We start from the raw sequence: 20,369 nt of genomic DNA on the forward strand, positions 1-20,369 counted from the left end.
CTCCACCTCCACCTCCTCTCCACCTCCACCTCCTCTCCACCTCCACCCCTCCCCTCCCAGCACCTCCCAGCTGCTTGTGTTCTGTGTCTCCCCATTCTCTCCCGACCTGGGGTGGGGCGGGAAGGGGGGGTCTTTCCTCCTGTCTGTTCTTTGATGTCCAGCTGAAGTGTCACCTCCTACAGGCAGCCTCCCCTGGCTATGCCAGTTTGTACTGATTGCCCTCTCCTCTGAATTCTGTAAGCATTTACCTTGTGTACCTGCCCCTGCACCCTGCAAGGTGGGCTTGGCTTGTTAGAGTTTTCCTAGGAGGGCCTGGTACCACCACAGCCCAGCATGGTGTGGTGCCTCAGCAGGAGGCATCTGGTTACAATCAACCCGAGCTGTTCCAGCCAATTTGAAGAAACTTCAGGAGCAAGAGGGTTTTAGGAGGGCATGGGGACCCTCCTGCACCTGAAGCCAGGAAGTGCCACCAGTCATAAGGAGGCAGGGGCCTCTTGCCGCTGCTCCCTGGGACTCTCCAGGTGTACGTGGCCTCAGTCTCCCTCTGCACACCTGCATCTTTCTTCTCATCAACTTCCTCCGCTTTAAGCGTAAACACGGATGCCCAGGCTCTGGCCTCAATCTTCCGAGTCTGGCGCCTACAGTGTACTGACGGTGTGAGACCCTAATCCTGGAGGATGGGGGACAGAATCCGATCGTTCCCCTGGGTTGATGACTTCCCTGTGCAATCCACGGAAGCCAGGGAGGCAGGGTCACATGCCCCGTTTAGAGGTGCAGACTTGGAGGAGGAATGTGGGCAAGTCTTCCCAGGAACAGGTAGGGCAGGGAGGAAAGGGGGGCATCTCTGGTGCAGCCTGGTTCGGAGCAGGAAGACACTTAGTAAATGCTGATAGACTGCAGGACAAAGGCAAAGGTGCTGAGCTGGACCCTTTAGTTCTGCCCTTCTCCCTTCTGGCACCCCAGCCAGGAAATTGCTGCAGCCTTTCCGGAATCCCGTTCATTTTTCTTACTGGTTCACTAAAGGGGCAAAATGGAAGCAGCAAGACCTGGGTTTAAATTAAATCTGTCAACTACCAGCTCAGTGAATCTGGGCGAGTAACGCAAGACTTGAGTGTCCTTACCTGAAAAATAGAGGTTAGAGGGATGCTATGTGCAGTTGTGTGTGTGAGGGGAGGGGAGGTGAAGGTGAGGGTGGAGCCCCGTGCCCAGCACCCATGCACTGGGAACCCTAAAAGGAGCATCTGCTCATGGTTTTACATATCAGAAATTGGGATGGCATGTCACTGGGACAGTGTCTTTTTTCTTGTATGGTGGCACATAAATAGGTGCTTCGTACAATTAATGGCATCTTAGATTTGATGAAATACGGAATATTACCTGTTGTGCTGATCTTGGGTAAACTACAATATCTCTGGGTAAAAATGTCCCCATCTGAAAAACAGGGACAACGTTCCCCCGCCGCCAGCCACTATGGGGCTAAAATGAGACCACATCTGTCAAGGGTTTTGCCCTCACCTCCCTCCCTGCTGGACGGCATCCTTGGTGGGCAGAGGTGGGCTTCGGGTAGACCAAGCCGTGCTGAGCTAGGACCAGGAGTGCTAGTGCCACTGTTTGTCTGCGGAGAGGGAGGCCTCAGTGCTGAGGGCCAAGCAAATATTTGTGGTTATGGATTAACTCAAACTCCAGGCTGTCATGGCGGCAGGACGGCGAACTTGCGGTATCTCCACGACCCGCCCCTGTGAGTCCCCCTCCAGGCAGGTCTATGAGGGGTGTGGAGGGAGGGCTGCCCCCGGGAGAAGAGAGCTAGGTGGTGATGAGGGCTGAATCCTCCAGCCAGGGTGTTCAACAAGCCTGAGCTTGGGGTAGAAGGACACAAGGGCCTCCACAGGCCAGGCCTGGCAGCCACAGTCCCAGGTCCCTTTGCCATGCGCCTCCCTCCTTCCAGGATGAGGGTCTCCAGGGCCCAGGGCCATTCCGACAGACAGTTTGCCGCCCAGGACCCTCCATTCTCCCCGCCCCACTTCCACCTTTGGGGGTGTCAGATTTGAACAAATCTCAGAAGCAGCCTCAGAGGGAGTCAGCCAGAATGGCGAGCAGGGTCGGGCAGGGTGTGCAGAGGGCCAGGTGGCCTATCCACTGGGGAGGGCTCCTTGCTCTCTGGCCACCAGGGCTATCTCTGTGGCCTTGTGAGGCACCGGGTGGTTCGGGGCAGGGGTTGAGGTTCCAGGCCTAAAACCACACAGTCCTGGCCTTGAGTCCTGGCTCTGAGAGTAACACACGGATGTAAACATGGATGCCCAGGACCCGGCCTCAATCTTCCGAGTCTGGTGCCTGCAGTGTGCTGACGGTGTGAGACCCTATTCCTGGAGGATGAGGGACAGAATCTGATCCATCCCCTGGGTTGGTGACTTTCCTGTGCAATCAACGGAAGCCAGCGAGGGTTGGATTTTTAATAAACCACTTAACTCCTCCGAGTCTCATTTTCCCCCTCTATGAAATGGGATTGACAGCATTAATAGCTACCTCTTGGGTGGTTGTGAACCTTAACTGCTGTCATATCTCATGTTTACTGAGCATGAGCTATGTGCAAAGCCTGTTTAATTCTTACAACACACTTTAAGGCAGAAATACAACACGTTATTCCATCCATTTTACAAATGAGGAAACTGAGGCATGGAGCAGTTAAGCATCTTGCCCAACATTGCCCTCCAGGAAGTGCTGGAGCTAGAAATTGCACCGTGCAGTCTGGCTTCATGGCCTGCCCTCTGAATCCTGTAAAAGTTGTTTGAAGGACACCATGGGTGTCCAATCAACATTAGCTAATATTCTCAGCCCAGTCGTCAGACTGGTAGAGGCAGCCACCCCATTGTCCCCAAGGAGGGCACAAACATCCTGGCGCGCTCTCCACCGCATTTTGGAGCTGCTTTCTAGGCAGGCAGTGTGACCTCAGCCCCACGTACAGCAGGCGGCCGAGGCCTTCTGAGGGTGACTATGTGTCTCACGAACAAGGACCCTCAATCCCAGCTTCCGTCCTGACAGCCAGCACACAGGGACAGCCCTTTCATTCTGCTTCCACCTGGGGGTGCAGGCAGAGCAGCAGCGGGGGTGGGCACTGCCCGGAGCTCAGAAGTCCTCCTCAGACAGGTGCCAGCGCCTCCGGAATGTGGCGGTTCACAAGCCTTCTGCTGTTCGTGGCCACCTGGGGAATTTCCAGCACACCAGCTCCTCTCGGTAAGGCCACCCCACCCCTACCCCAGGACCCTTGTGGCCTCTACAAGGCCCCTGTGGGCATCTGCCCAGGCCTTCACGGCTTCCACCATCTCTCTGAGCCCTGGGTGAGGTGAGGGGCAGATGGGAATGGCAGGAATCGACTGACAAGTCCCAGGTAGGCCAGCTGCCAGAGTGCCACACGGGGGCTGCCAGGGCAGGTACACGTGATGGCAGGGAGCCCTGCGATGACCTCCTAAAGCTCCCTTCTCCACACGGGGATGGTCATAGAGTCCCCTGGGCCTTCCCATTCCACCCACTCACTCCCTCAACTGTGAAGACCCCAGGCCCAGGCTACCACCCACACTGTCCAGCCCAGCCTCTCCTACGCAAATGCACACCGGCCTCAAGGCTGCCCTGCCCCAACGCCTTTCCTGGTCTCCAGAGCCAACGGGAGGAGGCCATGATTCTTGGGGAGGTCTGCAGGACACATGGACCCCTAGAGCCACACCAGGCTGTTGGTTTCATTCGTGCCTTTATTGAGCTGCTTATCTGCCTGGGACCCGCGTCCCCACCCTTTCCCGAGGTGTCCTCAGCTCAGGCATACCCTTCTCTATGACACCTTTCCCTCCATCCCCTCTTGCTCATACCCCCAACTTGATCCTTCCCTCCTGACTGTGCCCTGCACCCAAGATAAACACTTCGCGGAGCCCAGGGGACACTTGGGGACCCTCCCTGGGGATAGGTCTGTCTATCCTCCAGGTGTCCCTGCCTAAGGGGAGGAGCATGGGGGATACTTGGTCGGGGGAGGAGAGGAAGACTGAGGGGATGTGTCAAGATGGGGCTGCACATGGTGGACTGAGGGAACAGCGAGATGATTTAAGTTGGCAGCCTTTACAGCAGTAGCCAGGGCTTGAGTGCTTATCTCTGGGCCAGGGACTGTATTGGATGTTTTACATGACAGTCTTATCCCCACGTTTTTGGATGAGTAAATTGAACCTTAGAAAGGTAAAGACGCTGGCTCAAGGTCACACAGAGGTCGGGGTGGGGTTCACAGGGAGGCCTCTCCATCTCAGAGCAAGGCTTCATCCTCCAACTGCCATCTGCTTCCTGGGGAGGAAAAGAGCAGAGAAGCCCTGGGCAGAGCCATGACCTAGAATTAGAATGAGTCTTGAGGGGGACGGAGACAAGACCTTCCCAGGCTCTCCCAGCTCTGCTTCCTCAGACCTTCTCATGGCCCTAGCCCCTCTTAGGCCCCTCCACCAAGGTGAGCTCCCCCTCCCTCCAAAACCAGCCTCAGTGTTCTCCAGCAGCGAGCGTGCCCACCAGGTGCTGCGGATCCGCAAACGCGCCAACTCCTTCCTGGAGGAGCTCCGTCCCAACAGCCTGGAGCGGGAGTGCATAGAGGAGATCTGTGACTTCGAGGAGGCCAAGGAAATTTTCCAAAATGTGGATGACACAGTAAGGCCACCATGGGTCCAGAGGATGAGGCTCAGGGGTGAGCTGGTGACCAGCAGGGGCCGGGAGGAGCAGGTGGGGACTCAATGCTGAGGCCCTCTTGAGAGTTGTGGGCATGGCTGAGTGGAGTGATGAGGATACTGGTCCTACGGGGTTGGCCAGGCACATGTGACCGCAAGAAACAGAATTCAGGAAGAAGCTCCAGGAAAGAGTCTGGGGCAACCCTAGGCGGTGACTCCCACCAACCACAGTGCAGGTGGTTCAGTCCACCCTCCGGCCACCACTGAGTACCCCTGCCTCCCTTTCCCGTCTCACAAAGAGGAGACCCAAAGGCCATCCTGCTTCCACCCATGCCTCTGCTGATCAGGGTGTGTGTAACCAAGACTCACTTCTGGCCACATAAAATCGCTCACTCTGTGCCTCACATCAAAGGGAGAATATCTGATTGCTCAGGGGGTTGGAAGACAGGGTCTGTGTCCTATTTGTCTAAGGGTCAGAGTCCTTTGGAGCCCCCAGAGTCCTGTGGAGGTGGCCCTAGGTAGCAGGGTGAGCTTGGTAGCAGGGCTGGCTCCCCCAGACAAGGCTCAGACCCGCTCTGTCCCTGGGGATTGCTTCAGCCACTAGGACCTGAAAGTTGTGCATGGCCTGGGCCCCCTTCCAAGGCATCCAGGGATGCTTTCCAGTGGAGGCTTTGAAGGCAGGAGACCCTCTGGCCTGCACCCTCTTGCCCACAGCCTCCACCTCCTTGATTGGACCCCCATCTGCTCCCCTCCATCCCCACCACCTCTTTCCCCAATGGCCTCCCTGGCAGACACCACAGTGACTTTCTGCAGGCACATATCTGATCACATCAAGTCCCTGCCGTGCTCCCACCTCACCCATGGTCTCTCAGCCCCAGCAGGCCTTGGCTAGCTTCCCTGATGGAGCAGGCAATCAGGCATAGGCTCTGGGTCTCAGCGTGGGGTGGGTGGTCCCAGACCAGCAGCACCAGCCGCAGCAGCAACCCTGGTGCCTGGTTAGGAAGGCAGACCCTCTGCCCCCATCCCCCCAGCTCTGAAGAACACTGGCTTAGGGAAAGGCGAGATGCTCAGGGGTCTCCCAAAGCCCTCGGGCAGAGGGAGTGAAGGGGCTGGAAGGAGGCCGAGTGACTTGGGGAGGGATTCAGGTCCCTTGCGTGGCACAGGCTGCTGTGGGAGCGGACAGTCCTGAGACCAGCGCTGCAGCTGCATAGGGAGAGGGTGTTGCTCCAGGGACGTGGGATGAGGCTGGACGGGGGAGGGGCAGGGAGCACCAGCTCCTAGCGGGCCGAAGACCATCGGGCGTCGATCCCTGTTCGTCCGGAAGCCCTCCCCTCCCCTGCCCGCTCACCCGCTGCCCTGCCCCACCCGGGCGCGCCCCCTCCGCACACCGGCTGCAGGCGCCTCACGCTGCCCGCTCTCTCTGCAGCTGGCCTTCTGGTCCAAGCACGTCGGTGAGTGCGTTCTAGATCCCCGGCTGGACTACCGGCGCCCGCGCCACTCGGGGTCTCTGGCCGCTGACCCCCTACCCCGCCTTGTGTCGCAGACGGTGACCAGTGCTTGGTCTTGCCCTTGGAGCACCCGTGCAGCAGCCTGTGCTGCGGGCACGGCACGTGCATCGATGGCATCGGCAGCTTCAGCTGCGACTGCCGCAGCGGCTGGGAGGGCCGCTTCTGCCAGCGCGGTGAGGGGGAGAGGGGGTGCGGGCAGGCGGTGGGGCGGGGCTGGGCCGGGTGGGGGGCGCGGCGCCAGCGCCAGCTGCCCGCGCCCTGCCCTGCCCTGCCCGCAGAGGTGAGCTTCCTCAACTGCTCGCTGGACAACGGCGGCTGCACACACTACTGCCTGGAGGAGGTGGGCTGGCGGCGCTGCAGCTGCGCGCCCGGTTACAAGCTGGGGGACGACCTCCTGCAGTGTCAGCCCTCAGGTGAGACGCCCCCGTTACATCGCCCGGGAGTCACGCCGGGTGCTCGCGCGGGGGTGGGCAGGCCCCCTGACGGGGCGCGGCTCGGGGGGCTCAGGAGGGCTTCTAGAGAGGGAGCGACGAACAGAGGTGAGCCTTGGGGCAGCGGCAGACGCACCCCAACACCCGGGCCGCTGTGAGCGCAGTCAGCCCGGGAGCGGGGCGCGCCCTCCGCTTTCCCTGCTTCGTTTCTTCCTGGCGTCCCCGCCTTCCTCCGGGAGCCCCTGCGCACCTGGGGCCACCTCCCGGAGCGCGAGCCTAGGGGCGGCTCCGCTCCCCAGGATGAGCGGATCTGGGGCCAGGCCTGCAGCATCCTCCTCCATGTAGCCTTGGCTGCGTTTATTTTCTCTGACGTTGTCCGGCTTGCATCGCATTTCCCTCTCTACCCGTTTGCTTCCTTGAGGAGAGAAGAGAATCCTGATTCTGCTTTCTTTTATATTTTCCTTTTTATGCATTTTAATCAAATTTATATAGGTACGAAACTTTAAAAATCAGAGTTTTACAACTCTTACATTTCAGCATGTTGTTCCTTGGCGTGGGTGATTTTTTCATTCATTTTCATTAAAAGGTGGACCCTTTTAATGCGGAAATTCCTATCTTCTACCTCTAGGGACACTTGTTGCTTATTTCTTCTATAATCTCCCCTTTACTTCGTCTGTTTTCTCTTTCTGGACCTCCCATTATTCAGACCTCTTTCCTCTAGTTTTATTGTCTCTTCTATTTCCCATCTCTTTGACTTTGTGTTTTCTTTCAGGGAACTTTCTTTTCTAATTTTTTTTTTTTTTTTTTTTTTTTTGAGATGGAGTTTCACTCTTGTTGTCCAGGCTGGAGTGCAATGGTGCGATCTCGGCTTACTGCAACCTCTGCCTCCCGGGTTCAAGCGATTCTCCTGCCTCAGCCTCCCGAGTAGCTGGGATTACAGGCATGCGCCACCATGCCCAGCTAATTTTGTATTTTTAATAGAAATGGGGTTTCTCCATGTTGGTCAAGCTGGTCTTAAACTCCTGACCTCAGGTGATCCGCCTGCCTTGGCCTCCTGAAGTGCTTGGATTACAGGCCTGCCCACCCCGCGCACGAGTTCCCTCGCCCAGACTGTTTCAGGGAACTTTCTAAACTTTATAATTCAATTCTTCTGCAGAAAAAATTTTTGGCCAGGCTCAGTAGCTCAGACCTCTAATTCCAGCACTTTGAGAGGCTGAGGTGGGAGGATTGCTTGAGCTTGGGAGTTTGAGACCAGCCTGGGCAACACAGTGAGACCCTGTCTCTATTTTTTTAAAAAGTAAAAAAAAAGATTTAAAAATTTAACTTTTTATTTTGAAATAATTAGAGATTTGCAGGAAGCTGCAAAGAAATGCCTGCTGGGCCTGCTGGCCTGTGGGTTTCCTGCAAGGTGGTGGGAAGGCCCTGTCCTTGGCAGAACCCCAGATCGTGAGGGCTTTCCTTTTTTTTGAGACGGAGTCTCACTCTGTCGCCCAGGCTGGAGTGCAGTGGCCGGATCTCAGCTCACTGCAAGCTCCGCCTCCCGGGTTTACGTCATTCTCCTGCCTCAGCCACCCGAGTAGCTGGGACTACAGGCGCCCGCCACCTCGCCCAGCTTGTTTTTTGTATTTTTTTAGTAGAGATGGGGTTTCACCATGTTAGCCAGGATGGTCTTGATCTCCTGACCTCGTGATCCGCCCGTCTCAGCCTCCCAAAGTGCTGGGATTACAGGCTTAAGCCACCACGCCCGGCCGAGGGCTTTCCTTTTAGGCTGCTTTCCAAGAGGACTCCTCCAAGCTCTTGAAGGATGGAGGATGCTCACCCATGGTGTTCAGCCCCTCGGAGCAGGGTGGGGCAGGGGAGCTGGTGCCTGTGCAGGCTGTGAACATTTGTATGACTCCCTGTGGTCAGCCAAGAGCACCACTCCTTCCTGAGGCGGGGCCTGGAGTCCCTAGTCAGAGCTACCGGTTCACCTTCTGCAGGCAGGGAGAGGGGAGTCAAGCCAGTGAGGAGGGCTCTCGCAATTTCTCTTACAAACTCTCAACATGCCCTCCCACCCGCACTGCCTTCCTGGCAGCCCCACAGCCTCCTGTGGTTCTCTCAGCCCATCACGGGCTAAGATTTTTGCTTTCCAGTCTGCCAAGTCAGTTACTGCATCCATCTATCTGCTGTCAGCTTCTGGAATTGTGTCGCGTTGTGTCCTCTCCACTCTCTTGTCATTATGCAGCTCCTCTGCTGAGGGCGTCCCATTGCCCCTTTAAGTCTAGATATCTGGACTTGGCATTCAAGGCCCATTTTGAGCAGAGTTGGGCCTACATTCCAGCCCTCAGTTCTCCATGGTGTATGCACTCTCTTCTTGGCAGGGAGGCTTCACAAACATGCCAAGCCTACTGTAAGAGCTCTCCAAGAATGCTCACCTCCTTCTCCCTGTAATTCCTTTCCTCTGTGAGGAGCTCGGCCGCATCCCAGCATAAAGCCTTACTAATCCCAGGGACCACCCCCCACAGCCCTGGGGTACAATGAGCCTTCAAGAATTTTAACCACCTATGTAAGGAGACACAGTCAGTGGGCAATGCTGCCTGGCCTGACTCTTGCCATTGGGCGGTAATGTTTCTTGACTGACTGACTGACTGACTGAATGGAGGGGGTTTGTAGCTTGTATCTCAGGGATCACCCCCAACAGCCCTGGGGTACAATGAGCCTTCAAGAAGTTTAACGACCTATGTAAGGACACACAGCCAGCGGGTGATGCTGCCTGGTCTGACTCTTGCCATTCGGTGGCACTGTTTGTTGACTGACTGACTGACTGACTGGAGGGGGCTTATAGCTAATATTAATGGAGTGGTCTAAGTGTCATTGGTTCCTTGAACCCTGCACTGTGGCAAAGTGGCCTGCAGGCAGGAGGAGGACCAAGACAGGAGGGCAATCTTGGGAGGAGTGCCTCACAGGCCCCTCCCCGCCTCCGCCTGCCTCAGTGAAGTTCCCTTGTGGGAGGCCATGGAGGCGGATAGAGAAGAAGCGCAGTCACCTGAAACGACGAGACACAGAAGACCAAGAAGACCAAGTAGATCCACGGCTCGTTGACGGGAAGATGACCAGGCGGGGAGACAGCCCCTGGCAGGTGGGAGGCGAGGCAGCACTGGCTGCTCCCGCACTGGGTCCGGGGTCACTAAGCCCATCCTGGCAGCTGTGCAGAGACCGGGAGGGAAGCACTGCAGTTTTCGCAGGGGATGATAAAGGCGGGGGATGCTTCAGGGGAAGATGGACGCAACCTGAGGGGAGAGGAGCAGCCAGGGCGGGTGAGGGGAGGAGAGGGAGGGGTCTGCAGGAGGGAGGGTTACCGTTTCTAAAAGGAGCTGGAAAGACTGCTGTGCTGGTGGGATTTTAGGCAGAAGCCCTGCTGATGGGAGAGGGCTAGGAGGAAGGGCTGGGCCTGAGTACACCTCCAGCCTCCATATCCACATGGGAACTGACACTTACTGGGTTCCCCTCTCTGCCAGGCATCGAGGAGATGGAAACCAAGAAATGGGGGTATCGGCCCTGGGGACTCAGACTCTGCGAGGGTCAGGACCCCAAAGCCCGGGCAGCCCAGTGGGACCAGAGCCAGGATGACCCTTCAACACAGGGGCTGAGGGAGGCCCAAGGGGAACATCCAGGCAACCTGGGGGCCACAAAGCCTTCCTGGAAGACACACAGCCTGGCCAAGCCTCTAAGGATGACAGGAGCTCGCTGGGCGATGTTGGGTGTGGCTTAGGGTGACTGGCACAGTATGAATGGTACAGGAACAGCCAGGAAGACACCCTGGGACAGGCTAACTCTGTAAAATGAGCAAAAATAGAAGATAACAGAAAGGGCCTAAGCCTACGCCCATGTGACCAGGGAACCCAGGAAAGTGCATATGAGACCCAGGTGCCCTGGACTGGAGGCTGTCAGGAGGCAGCCCTGTGACGTCATCATCCCACCGCATTCCAGGTGGTCCTGCTGGACTCAAAGAAGAAGCTGGCCTGCGGGGCAGTGCTCATCCACCCCTCCTGGGTGCTGACAGCGGCCCACTGCATGGAGGAGTCCAAGAAGCTCCTTGTCAGGCTTGGTATGGGCTGGAGCCAGGCAGGAGAGGGCTGCCAGAGGCCTGGGTAGGGGGACCAGGCAGGCTGTTCAGATTTAGGGGACCCCGCTCCCCAGGTGCTTAAGCAAGAGGCTTCTTGAGCGCCACAGAAGGTGTTTGGGGGGAAGAGGCCTAGATGCCCCCACCCTGCCCACCCCTGTGACACCTGGTATTTTGCAGTAGGGGGTTCTCTGGTGCCCTCTTCGAATCTGGGCACAGGTACCTGCACACACGTTTGTAAGTGAGGGGCTACACAGACCCTCACCTCTCCACTCCCATTCACGTGGAGCAGGCTCTGTGTGGGCCTCAGCACCCTTGGGTGCAGAGCCCAGCAAGGCCTGGCCTCAGGGCTATGCCTCCCACAGACCGACGGGCATGGAGCTGTACAGAGGGAGCTCTAGTGTCTGCCAAAGCCACAGGCTGCTTCCCGAGCAGGCTGGGGGCACCTATGCTTTGGCCCTGATCTATGGCAATTTCTCCGGGGGGGAGGGGTCTGGCTCAACTCTTTATGCCAAAAAGAAGAAAAAGTATATTGAGAAAGACCAAGTTCACATTTCCTACAGCATAATCTATGGCCAGTGGCCCCCCGTGGGGCTTGGCTTAGAATTCCCAGGTGCTCTTCCCCAGGAGCCATCGGTCTGGACTGAGAGGACCTTCTCTCCCAGGTGGGACCCGGCCCTGTCCTCCCTGGCAGTGCCGTGTTCTGGGGGTCCTCCTCTCTGGGTGTCACTGCCCCTGGGGTCTCTCCAGCTACCTTTGCTCTACGTTCCTTTGTGGCTCTGGTCTGTGTCCGCGGTTTCCAGGGGCCTCGGGGTTCCCTGCTGCCCATTCCTTCTCTGGTCTCACGGCTCCATGACTCCCGAAAACGGACCAGCATCCTGCCACTTTGGGATTGCCATCCGTTGGCCACTCCTTCTGGCAGGAAAAGTCACCGTTGATAGGGATCCAAGACATAGACAGGTGGCTTCCCAACAGCACCTGGGACGTGTGGGTGCAGAGTCTCCGGGTGGACCTTCTTCAGGCCCTCTGCCCAGGCCTGCATGGGCACAGCAGTGGGTGGGCCTCGGGAAAGTGCCGCTGGGGAGAGGTTCCCGGCAGCCCGTTCTGACTGGGCCCTCTGCCCTGCAGGAGAGTATGACCTGAGGCGCTGGGAGAAGTGGGAGCTGGACCTGGACATCGAGGAGGTCTTCATCCACCCCAACTACACCAAGAGCACCACCGACAATGACATCGCACTGCTGCGCCTGGCCCAGCCCGCCACCCTCTCGCAGACCATCGTGCCCATCTGCCTCCCGGACAGCGGCCTTGCAGAGCGCAAGCTCACTCAGGCCGGCCAGGAGACCCTCGTGACGGGCTGGGGCTACCACAGCAGCCGAGAGAAGGAGGCCAGGAGAAACCGCACCTTCGTCCTCAACTTCATCAAGATTCCCGTGGTCCCGCGCAATGAGTGCAGCGAGGTCATGAGCAACATGGTGTCTGAGAACATGCTGTGTGCGGGCATCCTCGGGGACCGGCAGGACGCCTGCGAGGGCGACAGCGGGGGGCCCATGGTCGCCTCCTTCCATGGCACCTGGTTCCTGGTGGGCCTGGTGAGCTGGGGTGAGGGCTGTGGGCTCCTTCACAACTACGGCGTTTACACCAAAGTCAGCCGCTACCTCGACTGGATCCACGGGCACATCAGAGACAAGGAAGACCCCGCGAAGAGCTGGGCACCTTAGCGACCCTCCCTGCGGGGCTGGGCTTTTGCATGGCGATGGATGGGACATTAAAGGGTCATGTAACAAGCATACCGCCTGCTGTTCTCTGTCCTTCCATCCCTCTTCTGGGCGCTTCTGGAGGGAAGTACCATTTATTGAGCACCTATTGTATGTCACATGCCTTATAAATAGAATCTCAACTCCCAGAGCAACTCTGTGGGGTGGGGAGGAGCAGATCCAAGTCTGGCAGGGTCTAAAGCTGTGTGTGTTGGGGGGGATACTGTGTTTATGAAAAAGAATAAAAAACACAACCACGAAGCCACTAGAGCCTTTCACAGGGCTTTGGGAAGAGCCTGTGCAAGCCAGGGATGCTGAAGGTGAGGCTTGACCAGCTTTCCAGCAAGCCCAGCTATGAGGTACATACGTTTAGCTCATATCACAGAGGAGGAAACTGAGGGGTCTGAAAGGTTTGCATGGTGGAGCCAGGATTTAAATCTAGGTCTGACTCCAAAACCCAGGTGCTTTTTTCTGTTCTCCACTGTCCTGGAGGACAGCGGTTTCCACGGTGCTCGGTGTGGAGGCCACCATTAGCTCTGTGGAGAAGCAGCCAGAGACCCAGGAAGTGTTGGTTCAGCCCAGAATGAGCTCACAGTGTCGCGGGGGGAAGCTGTTTCAGAACAATGTTGCACCATCATGAACAGCAGTTAAGAAAGAGGCTCTGGCTTAACCTGGCCTCACGGGCCTAATTGGATGAGACAGAAATAAGTCGAGGATGCTCTGATTTGAAATCATGAGGTACCTGATGAAAATGAATGGTGGTGAGATAAAGCTGAGAAAATTCATCTAAAGTCCAAAATCAGTCTAGCTCTCTGTGTGGCCTCAGGCAAGTCTCTTCTCGTCTCTGGGTGTGGTGTTTAATTTTAGGTGTCCATTTGACCGGATGAAGAGGTACCCAGATGGCTGGCGAAGCACGATTTCTGGGTGTGTCTGTGAGATGTTCTGGAGGAGATGGGTCACTGAGTGGGTGGACTGTGTGGGGAAGATCCGCCCTCAGTGTGGGCGGGCACGACCCAATCAGCTGGGGACCCAGATGGAATAAAAAGGCAGAGGACAGGTGAATTCTCTGTCTCTCCTGGAACTGGGACACCCTTCTCCTGCCCTTGGACATCAGTTCCAGGTTCTCAGGCCTTTGGACTCTGAGACTTACATCAGTGGCCCTCCAGATTCTCGGGCCATTAGCCCTGTACTGAGGATCCCGCCGTCAGTTCCCCCGGTTCTGAGGCCTTGAGACCTGGACTGAGCCAGGCCAGCTTCCCTTCTCAGCTTGCAGGTCTGCCATGGGACTCCTCAGCTTCGATGACCACAGAAGCCAAATTCTTAGTAAGCCCCTTCTCATCTGTCTGTATCTATATACACATCCGATTAGTTCTGTCTCTGGAGAACCCTGACTAACCCAGGGGCCATCAGGAAACTGAAGGGATTGGATGAGAGCAGTGGTTCTACACCCTGGCTGCACATTTGCATCTCCTGGAGAGCATTTTTTTTTTTTTTTTTTTTTGAGAGGGAGTCTCACTCTTGTCTTCCAGGCTGGAGTGCAGTGGCGCGAACTTGGCTCACTGCAACCTCCGCCTCCCAGGTTCCAGTGGTTCTCCAGCCTCAGCCTCCTGAGTAGCTGGGATTACAGGTGCACACTAGTAGAGACGGGGTTTCACCATGTTGGCCAGGCTGGTCTCGAACTCCTGACTGAGCTCATGATCCGCCTGCCTCGGCCTCCCAAAATGCTGGGATTACAGGCGTGAGCCACCAGGCCCGGCCCTGGAGAGCCGTTAAAAACACTCATGTCCAGTCCCACCCCCAGAAATGCTCATTTAACTGACTGGGCCGGGGCAGTGGGGACCCAGACACTGATATTTTTACAACTCTCCATTTCAGTTTAATGTGTTCACTGGGGTTGAAAACGACTGGGCTAGGCCGGGTGCTGTGGCTCATACTGGTAATCCTGGCGCTTTGGGAACCTCAGGCAGGAGGATCGCTTGAGCCCAGGAGTTCGAGGCCAGCCTGGGCAACATAGGGAGAACTTGTCTCTATTTAAAATAATAATAAATTAATAAAAATTGACCATATGGTCTTTAAGGGCCTTTCTTCTCAGGTAAACTCTCGTTCTAAGACTCTCCAAGTTAACGTGGATAAAGCCAGTTATCTGAGAAAGCAGCTGCGGCCAGACCAGAGGGGACACCAGGACCCACGGAGTTAGTTATCTGTGTGTGGCCACAAGAAAAGAGACCTGCCCGAGCTGGGGCCTGCGGGATTCTCCTCCTTACTGACCTGGGGGAGGAACAGGTGGCGCTGCCTGGAAATGGGAGCAATCCGTGCCCGGGGCTGGCAGCAACTGCCAAATGGCACAGGGCCAGTGCCCACCACAGTCTCAGTGGAGGTGACGGACTAAGAATGACAGAGGGCTGGAAGGCTTTGCCTCTGCTGAAGATTGCCGGGTGGGCTGCTGTCAGGACAGTGACCCTGCATGGCCTAGACACCTCTGGCACCGACCTGCTGCCTGGGGAAACTGGGGAAATTAGAAAAGCAAACAAACATTTCAAGTCCTGGAAATGGCCCTGAGGGCAAGCAAAACAAGAACAAAAACACAACTTTTAAACCAACAGAAGAAAACGGGATGTGCCCAACAGAAAGCGAAGGAGAGAACGAAAATAAGCGAGAAGCACAGAGACATCAATTGCATTTCTCTACACGAACACGAACATGTGGAAACCCAGGTTAAAAGCACACCACCACCCCAGTCACTTTAAGGAAAGAAAGTACTTCGATATACTTTTAGCAAAACATGTACCAGAGCTGTGTGACAAAATTTACAAAATGCCGAGAATGTCCCTTCTCCCAAAACTGATCTACAGATGTAACGTAATTCCTATCAAAATCCCAGTATGTCTTTTTGTGGACATGAACAAGGTACTATATGTGTGTGTATGTGTGTAAAGGACCTCAGCTGACTAGAATGTTTTGGAAAAAAGATGTAGGAGAAATCACCGTAGCCAATGTCATGGCTTGTTGAAAAGGTACAGTCATCAAGACTACGTGGTGCTAATGGAGGAAGACACACGGATGGAGCGAAATGGAGACTCTGGAGCGAGACCCACACAGCTACAGCCTTTGATTTTTAATAAAGATATAAAAGCAATTCAGTGGAGGAAGGAGAGGCTATTCAACAAAGGGTGCTGGCACAGTGGGGCCTCAATAGGCAAAAAAGTGAACCTCAGCCTGTATCTCTCACCTCATACAAAAATTAACTCATCATTGAACTTAGGCTGGGCACAGTGGCTCACGCCTATAATCCCAGCACTTTGGGAGGCTGAGGCAGGTGGATCCCCTGAGGTCAGGAGTTCGAGACCAGCCTGGCCAACATGAAGAAACCCTGTCTCTATTAAAAATACAAAAATTAGCTGGGCATGGTGGCACACGCCTGTAATCCCAGCTACTCAGGAGGCTGAGGCAGGAAAATTGCTTGAACCCAGGAGGCGGAGGTTGCAGTCAGCTAAGATGGTGCCATTGCAGTCTAGCCTGGGCAACAGAGTGGGACTCCATCTCAAAAAAAAAAAAAAAAAAAAGAGAATGGAACTTAGATGTAATGTAAAACTGTGAAACAAAACAAAAGAAAGTACAGTTGATAGAAACTGAAATAAGATGAAAATAATAACAATAAATGTAATTAGGTCAAGCTTAGCAATTAAAAAGATAAATCTAAGAATTAAAAATCCAATGAAACAATATATTGATTTGAGACAACTTAAAAAGCACCAAAAGACTGAAAATAAAGAACGCTAAAAATACCATGTAACTTTGAATGAAAAGAAAGCTAAGATAGTGATTCTAGTAACTAATACAATGGAAATTAAGAAAAAAATACCATAAACAACAACGATGGGGCCGGGCGTGGTGGCTCAAGCCTGTAATCCCAGCACTTTGGGGGGCCGAGATGGGCGGATCACGAGGTCAGGAGATCGAGACCATCCTGGCTAACACGGTGAAACCCCGTCTCTACTAAAAAATACAAAAAACTAGCCGGGCGAGGTGGCAGCGCCTGTAGTCCCAGCTACTCGGGAGGCTGAGGCAGGAGAATGACGTAAACCCGGGAGGCGGAGCTTGCAGTGAGCTGGGATCCGGCCGCAGCACTCCAGCCTGGGTGACAGAGCAAGACTCCGTCTCAAAAAAAAAAAAAAAAAAAAGAACGATGGACATTATATACAGAAAAACTCACATGTAAAGATCTAATTATTATAAAACAATATGTGCCCTGCAACATAACCTCCACATACTGCATACAGTGTGACATTTGACAGAAGGGAGGAATAAATGACTTTTACTTGTATTTGGAGAGTTTTTTAAAGAATTCTCTTATAAACCAATAAACAGATTTTTAAAAAGTGGATATATAGATGATCTGAACAGTAAAATTAATAAGCTTGAGTGATTCTTTTTGTGTATGTGATAGAGTCTTGCTCTGTCGCCCAGGGTGGACTACAGTGGTACAATCTTAGCTCGCTGCAATCTCTGCCTCCCGGGTTCAAGCGATTCTCCTGCCTCAGCCTCCTGAGTAGCTGGGACTACAGGTGCCCACCACCATGCCTCGGTAGTTTTTGTATTTTTAGTAGAGATGGAGTCTTGTCATGTTTGTCAGGCTGGTCTCGAATTCCAACCTCAGGTAATCCACCCACCTAGGCCTCCCAAAGTACTTGGATTACAGGCGTGAGCCACTGTACCCGGCCAAGCGATTCTTTTTGAGCACACCAGGAACATTTACAAAACTATACTGGACCATGAAGAAAGCCTCGATAAATTCCAAGGGATCAGTATAATACAGAACATGTCCTCTAGCTAAAAGGCAATAAAAGTAGAAATTTCTGATGAAAAACTTTAAAAATGCCATGTTTGCAAACGAATTAACTTATTAGCAGGTAATCATAAGATAAATTAAGGAACTGTAAGAATTGAATGTTAATTTGTGTTTCACAGCTACAGCAACACCAGAAGGGAAATTAAATATACTTATCCAGACTGGGCGCGGTGTCTCACGCCTGTAATCCCAGGCTGAGGCAGGAGAATGACGTAAACCCGGGAGGCGGAGCTTGCAGTGAGCTGAGATCTGGCCACTGCACTCCAGCCCGGGTGACAGAGCAAGACTCCGTCTCAAAAAAAATAAAAAAATAAAAAAATAAATAAATACATACATACATAAATATATAAACAAAAAGACAAGGTCATTCTGGGATAGGGTGGACCCCTAAAATGACTGGTGTTCTTATGAAAAGGAGAAATTGGGGCACAGACATGAACGGAGGGAAGACAATGTGAACACACGGGGAGAACACCACGTGAAGATGAAGGCGGAGGTCAGGGCCACTCGTCTACAAGCCAAGGGCTCCCAAGACAGTCCGCAACCTCCAGAGGCTGGGAGAGCAGCCTTGACCAACTTCCCCCTTGCAGCCCTCAGAAGGCAGCAACCCTGCTGAACTTCTAGCGTCCAAAACTGTGAAACAATGGATTTCTGTTATTTAGGCCACCCAGTCTGTGGTTCTTTATTACAACAGCCCTTGCAATCAAATACAGCAGGTGACATGAAATGCTTACTTAAGAAGCTGGAAAAATACCAGATGCAGGATCGTGCCTGTAATCATAGGACTTTGGGAGGCTGAGGAGGGAGGACCACTTGAGCTCAGGAGTCCAACACCAGCCTGGGCGACCAAGTGACCTTCTCTCTACAAAAAATCAAAAGGTTAGCCAGGCATGGTGGCAAATACCTATGGTCCCCGCTACTCAGGAGGCTGAGGCAGGAGGATCTCTTGAGCCCAGGAGGTTGAGGCTGCAGTGAGTTGTGAGTGTGCCACTGCACTCCAGCTGGGGCAACAGAGTGAGACCCTGTTTTGATAATTACATACATACATACATACGAAACTGGGAAGAGAGCAAGTGACATAAAAACCTTACTTAAGAAGCTAGAAAGAGAGTAACATAAACCCAAAGAAACAAGAAGGAGGGAAATATAAAGATAAGGAGGCAGAAATCAGTGTAAGAGAGACGCAGATGATGAAATGAACACAAGAAATAACACGAAAAGCAGAGCTTCGAAAAGACTGAGAGGCAGACCTATGAAAAATGCAGATTAGAAATAGTGACAGGGGCATAGAAATGATTTTACTATAAGCTAATACATTTGAAAGCCTAGGTGAAATACACACGTTCCTGAACAAATATAAAATACTAACACTGGTGCAAGAAGAAAACTGCAAGGCTGGTAAAAGCCATTCCACTCCCCTTCAAAAGCCTCTGTCTCATGCTGCTTTGTGTGTGAGTTCTGTCAGAGTTTTAAAGAACAGTTAGTTCCCATCTTAAACAGGTTTCCTCCCCAAATGGAAAGAGAACAAAACCCACCCAACTCATTTTATGATATTTTGTGCCACGCAGCCAGGCTAGAACTTCTGTATCTCCTGGAGGGGAGCGCCCACGTCCCTCAGCTCCTGCGTGTGGAAAGCTCTGTCCTCTGGCTCTGGAAAAGCGGCTGTCTCCAGACAGACTGGGGTGCAGGCAGCTCCTTGCAAGGTCAGCAGGGAGAGCATGCCCCATCTGCCCTTGTCTTTTGAAACATCCCTTTTCCCCATATTGATTGATTCAATGACTGATTGAGACAGAGTCTCACTCTGTCACCCAGGCTGGACGGAGTGCAGTGGCAAGATCTCAGCTCGCTGCAACCTCCGCCTTCCTGGTCCAAGTGATTCTCCTGCCTCAGCCTCCCGAGTAGCTGGGGTTACAGGCACCCACCACAACGCCCAGCTAATTTTTATATTTTCAGTAGCGACACGGTTTCACCATGTTGGCCAGGCTGGTCTTGAACTCCTGACCTCATGTGATCCACCCACCTCGGCCTCCTAAAGTGCTGGGATTACAGGCATGAGCCACTGCGCCTGGCTCCCCATCTTTGATTTGCACATGTTTTCTATTTTTGTAGATTTAGGGGTGTGAGTATAGATTTCTTGCATGGATGCATTATGCAGCAGTGGAGTCTGGGCTTCTAGTGCAGCCATCACCCAAACAGTGAGCACTGTACCCAAATAGGTGATTTTCAACCCTCGCCCCTTCCCTTCCACCTTCTGCGTCTCCCATGTCTAGGATTCCACTCTGTACATCCATGACAACACCCATCTTTAGAGTGCACAGCTGAGGCCACAGCCGAGGAGGAGACAACCTCCCCCAGGCGGCACATGCTGGGCCTTCTGGAGGCAGATGAGGGAGAGTCTCTTGGGAGGCTGCAGGTCTGGCGTGCATGGGGGTGTGTCACAAAGGAGGTGAGCAGCATCGAGGACAGGCTGGGTGAAGCGCTTATCCACTGACCGTATCTATCGAGTGCCACCTCTGGGCCCAGAGCTGAGCCCAGACAGGCGCGTGGGTCAGACAAGGTCCAGGGACACACAGATTGTACAAGAGAAGCTTCCTACAATTGACAGTGCCTTTCCATTGACAAAAATAAAAGGACTTGAAAAGAAATGTAAGACTCAGTGGGCTGAAGAGTGATCTCTTATTACCGCAACATTTGAGAGCTGATGTCAGATGGCAGCCTGGCTGCAGAGAAGGTGCCCAGGCCCTGGGTTCAGTGGCCCTTCCCCGGCTGATGCCCCCAGCCTTGCTGCCTGGCCCTCCTGCACCTTCTTTTCCTTGTTTAAGAACTGGGCTCGGCCGGGCGCGGTGGCTCAAGCCTGTAATCCCAGCACTTTGGGAGGCTGAGATGGGTGGATCACGAGGTCAGGAGATCGAGACCATCCTGGCCTACACGGTGAAACCCTGTCCCTATTAAAAAATACAAAAAACTAGCCGGGCGACATGGCGGGCGCCTGTAGTCCCAGCTACTCGGGAGGCTGAGGCAGGAGAATGGCGTGAACCCG

The 20,369-nt window shown here is 54.1% G+C and overlaps 1 protein-coding gene across 11 annotated transcripts; it reads left to right on the forward strand.

Annotated features, from left to right (window-relative positions):
• Positions 1–1,672: 1,672 nt before the first annotated feature.
• On the forward strand, positions 1,673–12,741 carry PROC (protein C, inactivator of coagulation factors Va and VIIIa). Of its 11 annotated transcripts, none has more exons than XM_031936538.1 (9): positions 1,673–1,758; positions 3,145–3,231; positions 4,502–4,668; positions 6,112–6,136; positions 6,229–6,366; positions 6,472–6,606; positions 9,597–9,742; positions 10,594–10,711; positions 11,855–12,513. In XM_031936538.1, the coding sequence occupies exons 2-9, from the start codon at positions 3,162–3,164 to the stop codon at positions 12,442–12,444; spliced, it is 1,389 nt and encodes a 462-aa protein (XP_031792398.1). In that variant the 5' UTR covers positions 1,673–1,758; positions 3,145–3,161; the 3' UTR covers positions 12,445–12,513. The 11 variants fall into 11 exon arrangements, with proteins under 11 accessions (XP_031792398.1, XP_023081374.1, XP_031792394.1 ...); XM_023225606.2 differs by having other exon boundaries at positions 1,679–1,738; positions 3,141–3,231; positions 11,855–12,741; XM_031936534.1 differs by having other exon boundaries at positions 1,679–1,738; positions 3,025–3,231.
• Positions 12,742–20,369: the final 7,628 nt, after the last annotated feature.

This window comes from Piliocolobus tephrosceles, chromosome 11 (assembly GCF_002776525.5).
Source record: "Piliocolobus tephrosceles isolate RC106 chromosome 11, ASM277652v3, whole genome shotgun sequence".
NCBI classification, from domain to species: domain Eukaryota; kingdom Metazoa; phylum Chordata; class Mammalia; order Primates; family Cercopithecidae; genus Piliocolobus; species Piliocolobus tephrosceles.

Bases quoted from the DNA above. Each gene is read 5' to 3' on its own strand.
- PROC (XM_031936533.1), top strand. From the start codon at position 1,693: ATGGCGGCAGGACGGCGAACTTGCGGTATCTCCACGACCCGCCCCT. The intron at 1,739-3,088 runs GTGAGTCCCCCT...CTGGGGGTGCAG, and splicing joins TATCTCCACGACCCGCCCCT to GCAGAGCAGCAGCGGGGGTG. The intron at 10,712-11,854 runs GTATGGGCTGGA...TCTGCCCTGCAG, and splicing joins GAAGCTCCTTGTCAGGCTTG to GAGAGTATGACCTGAGGCGC.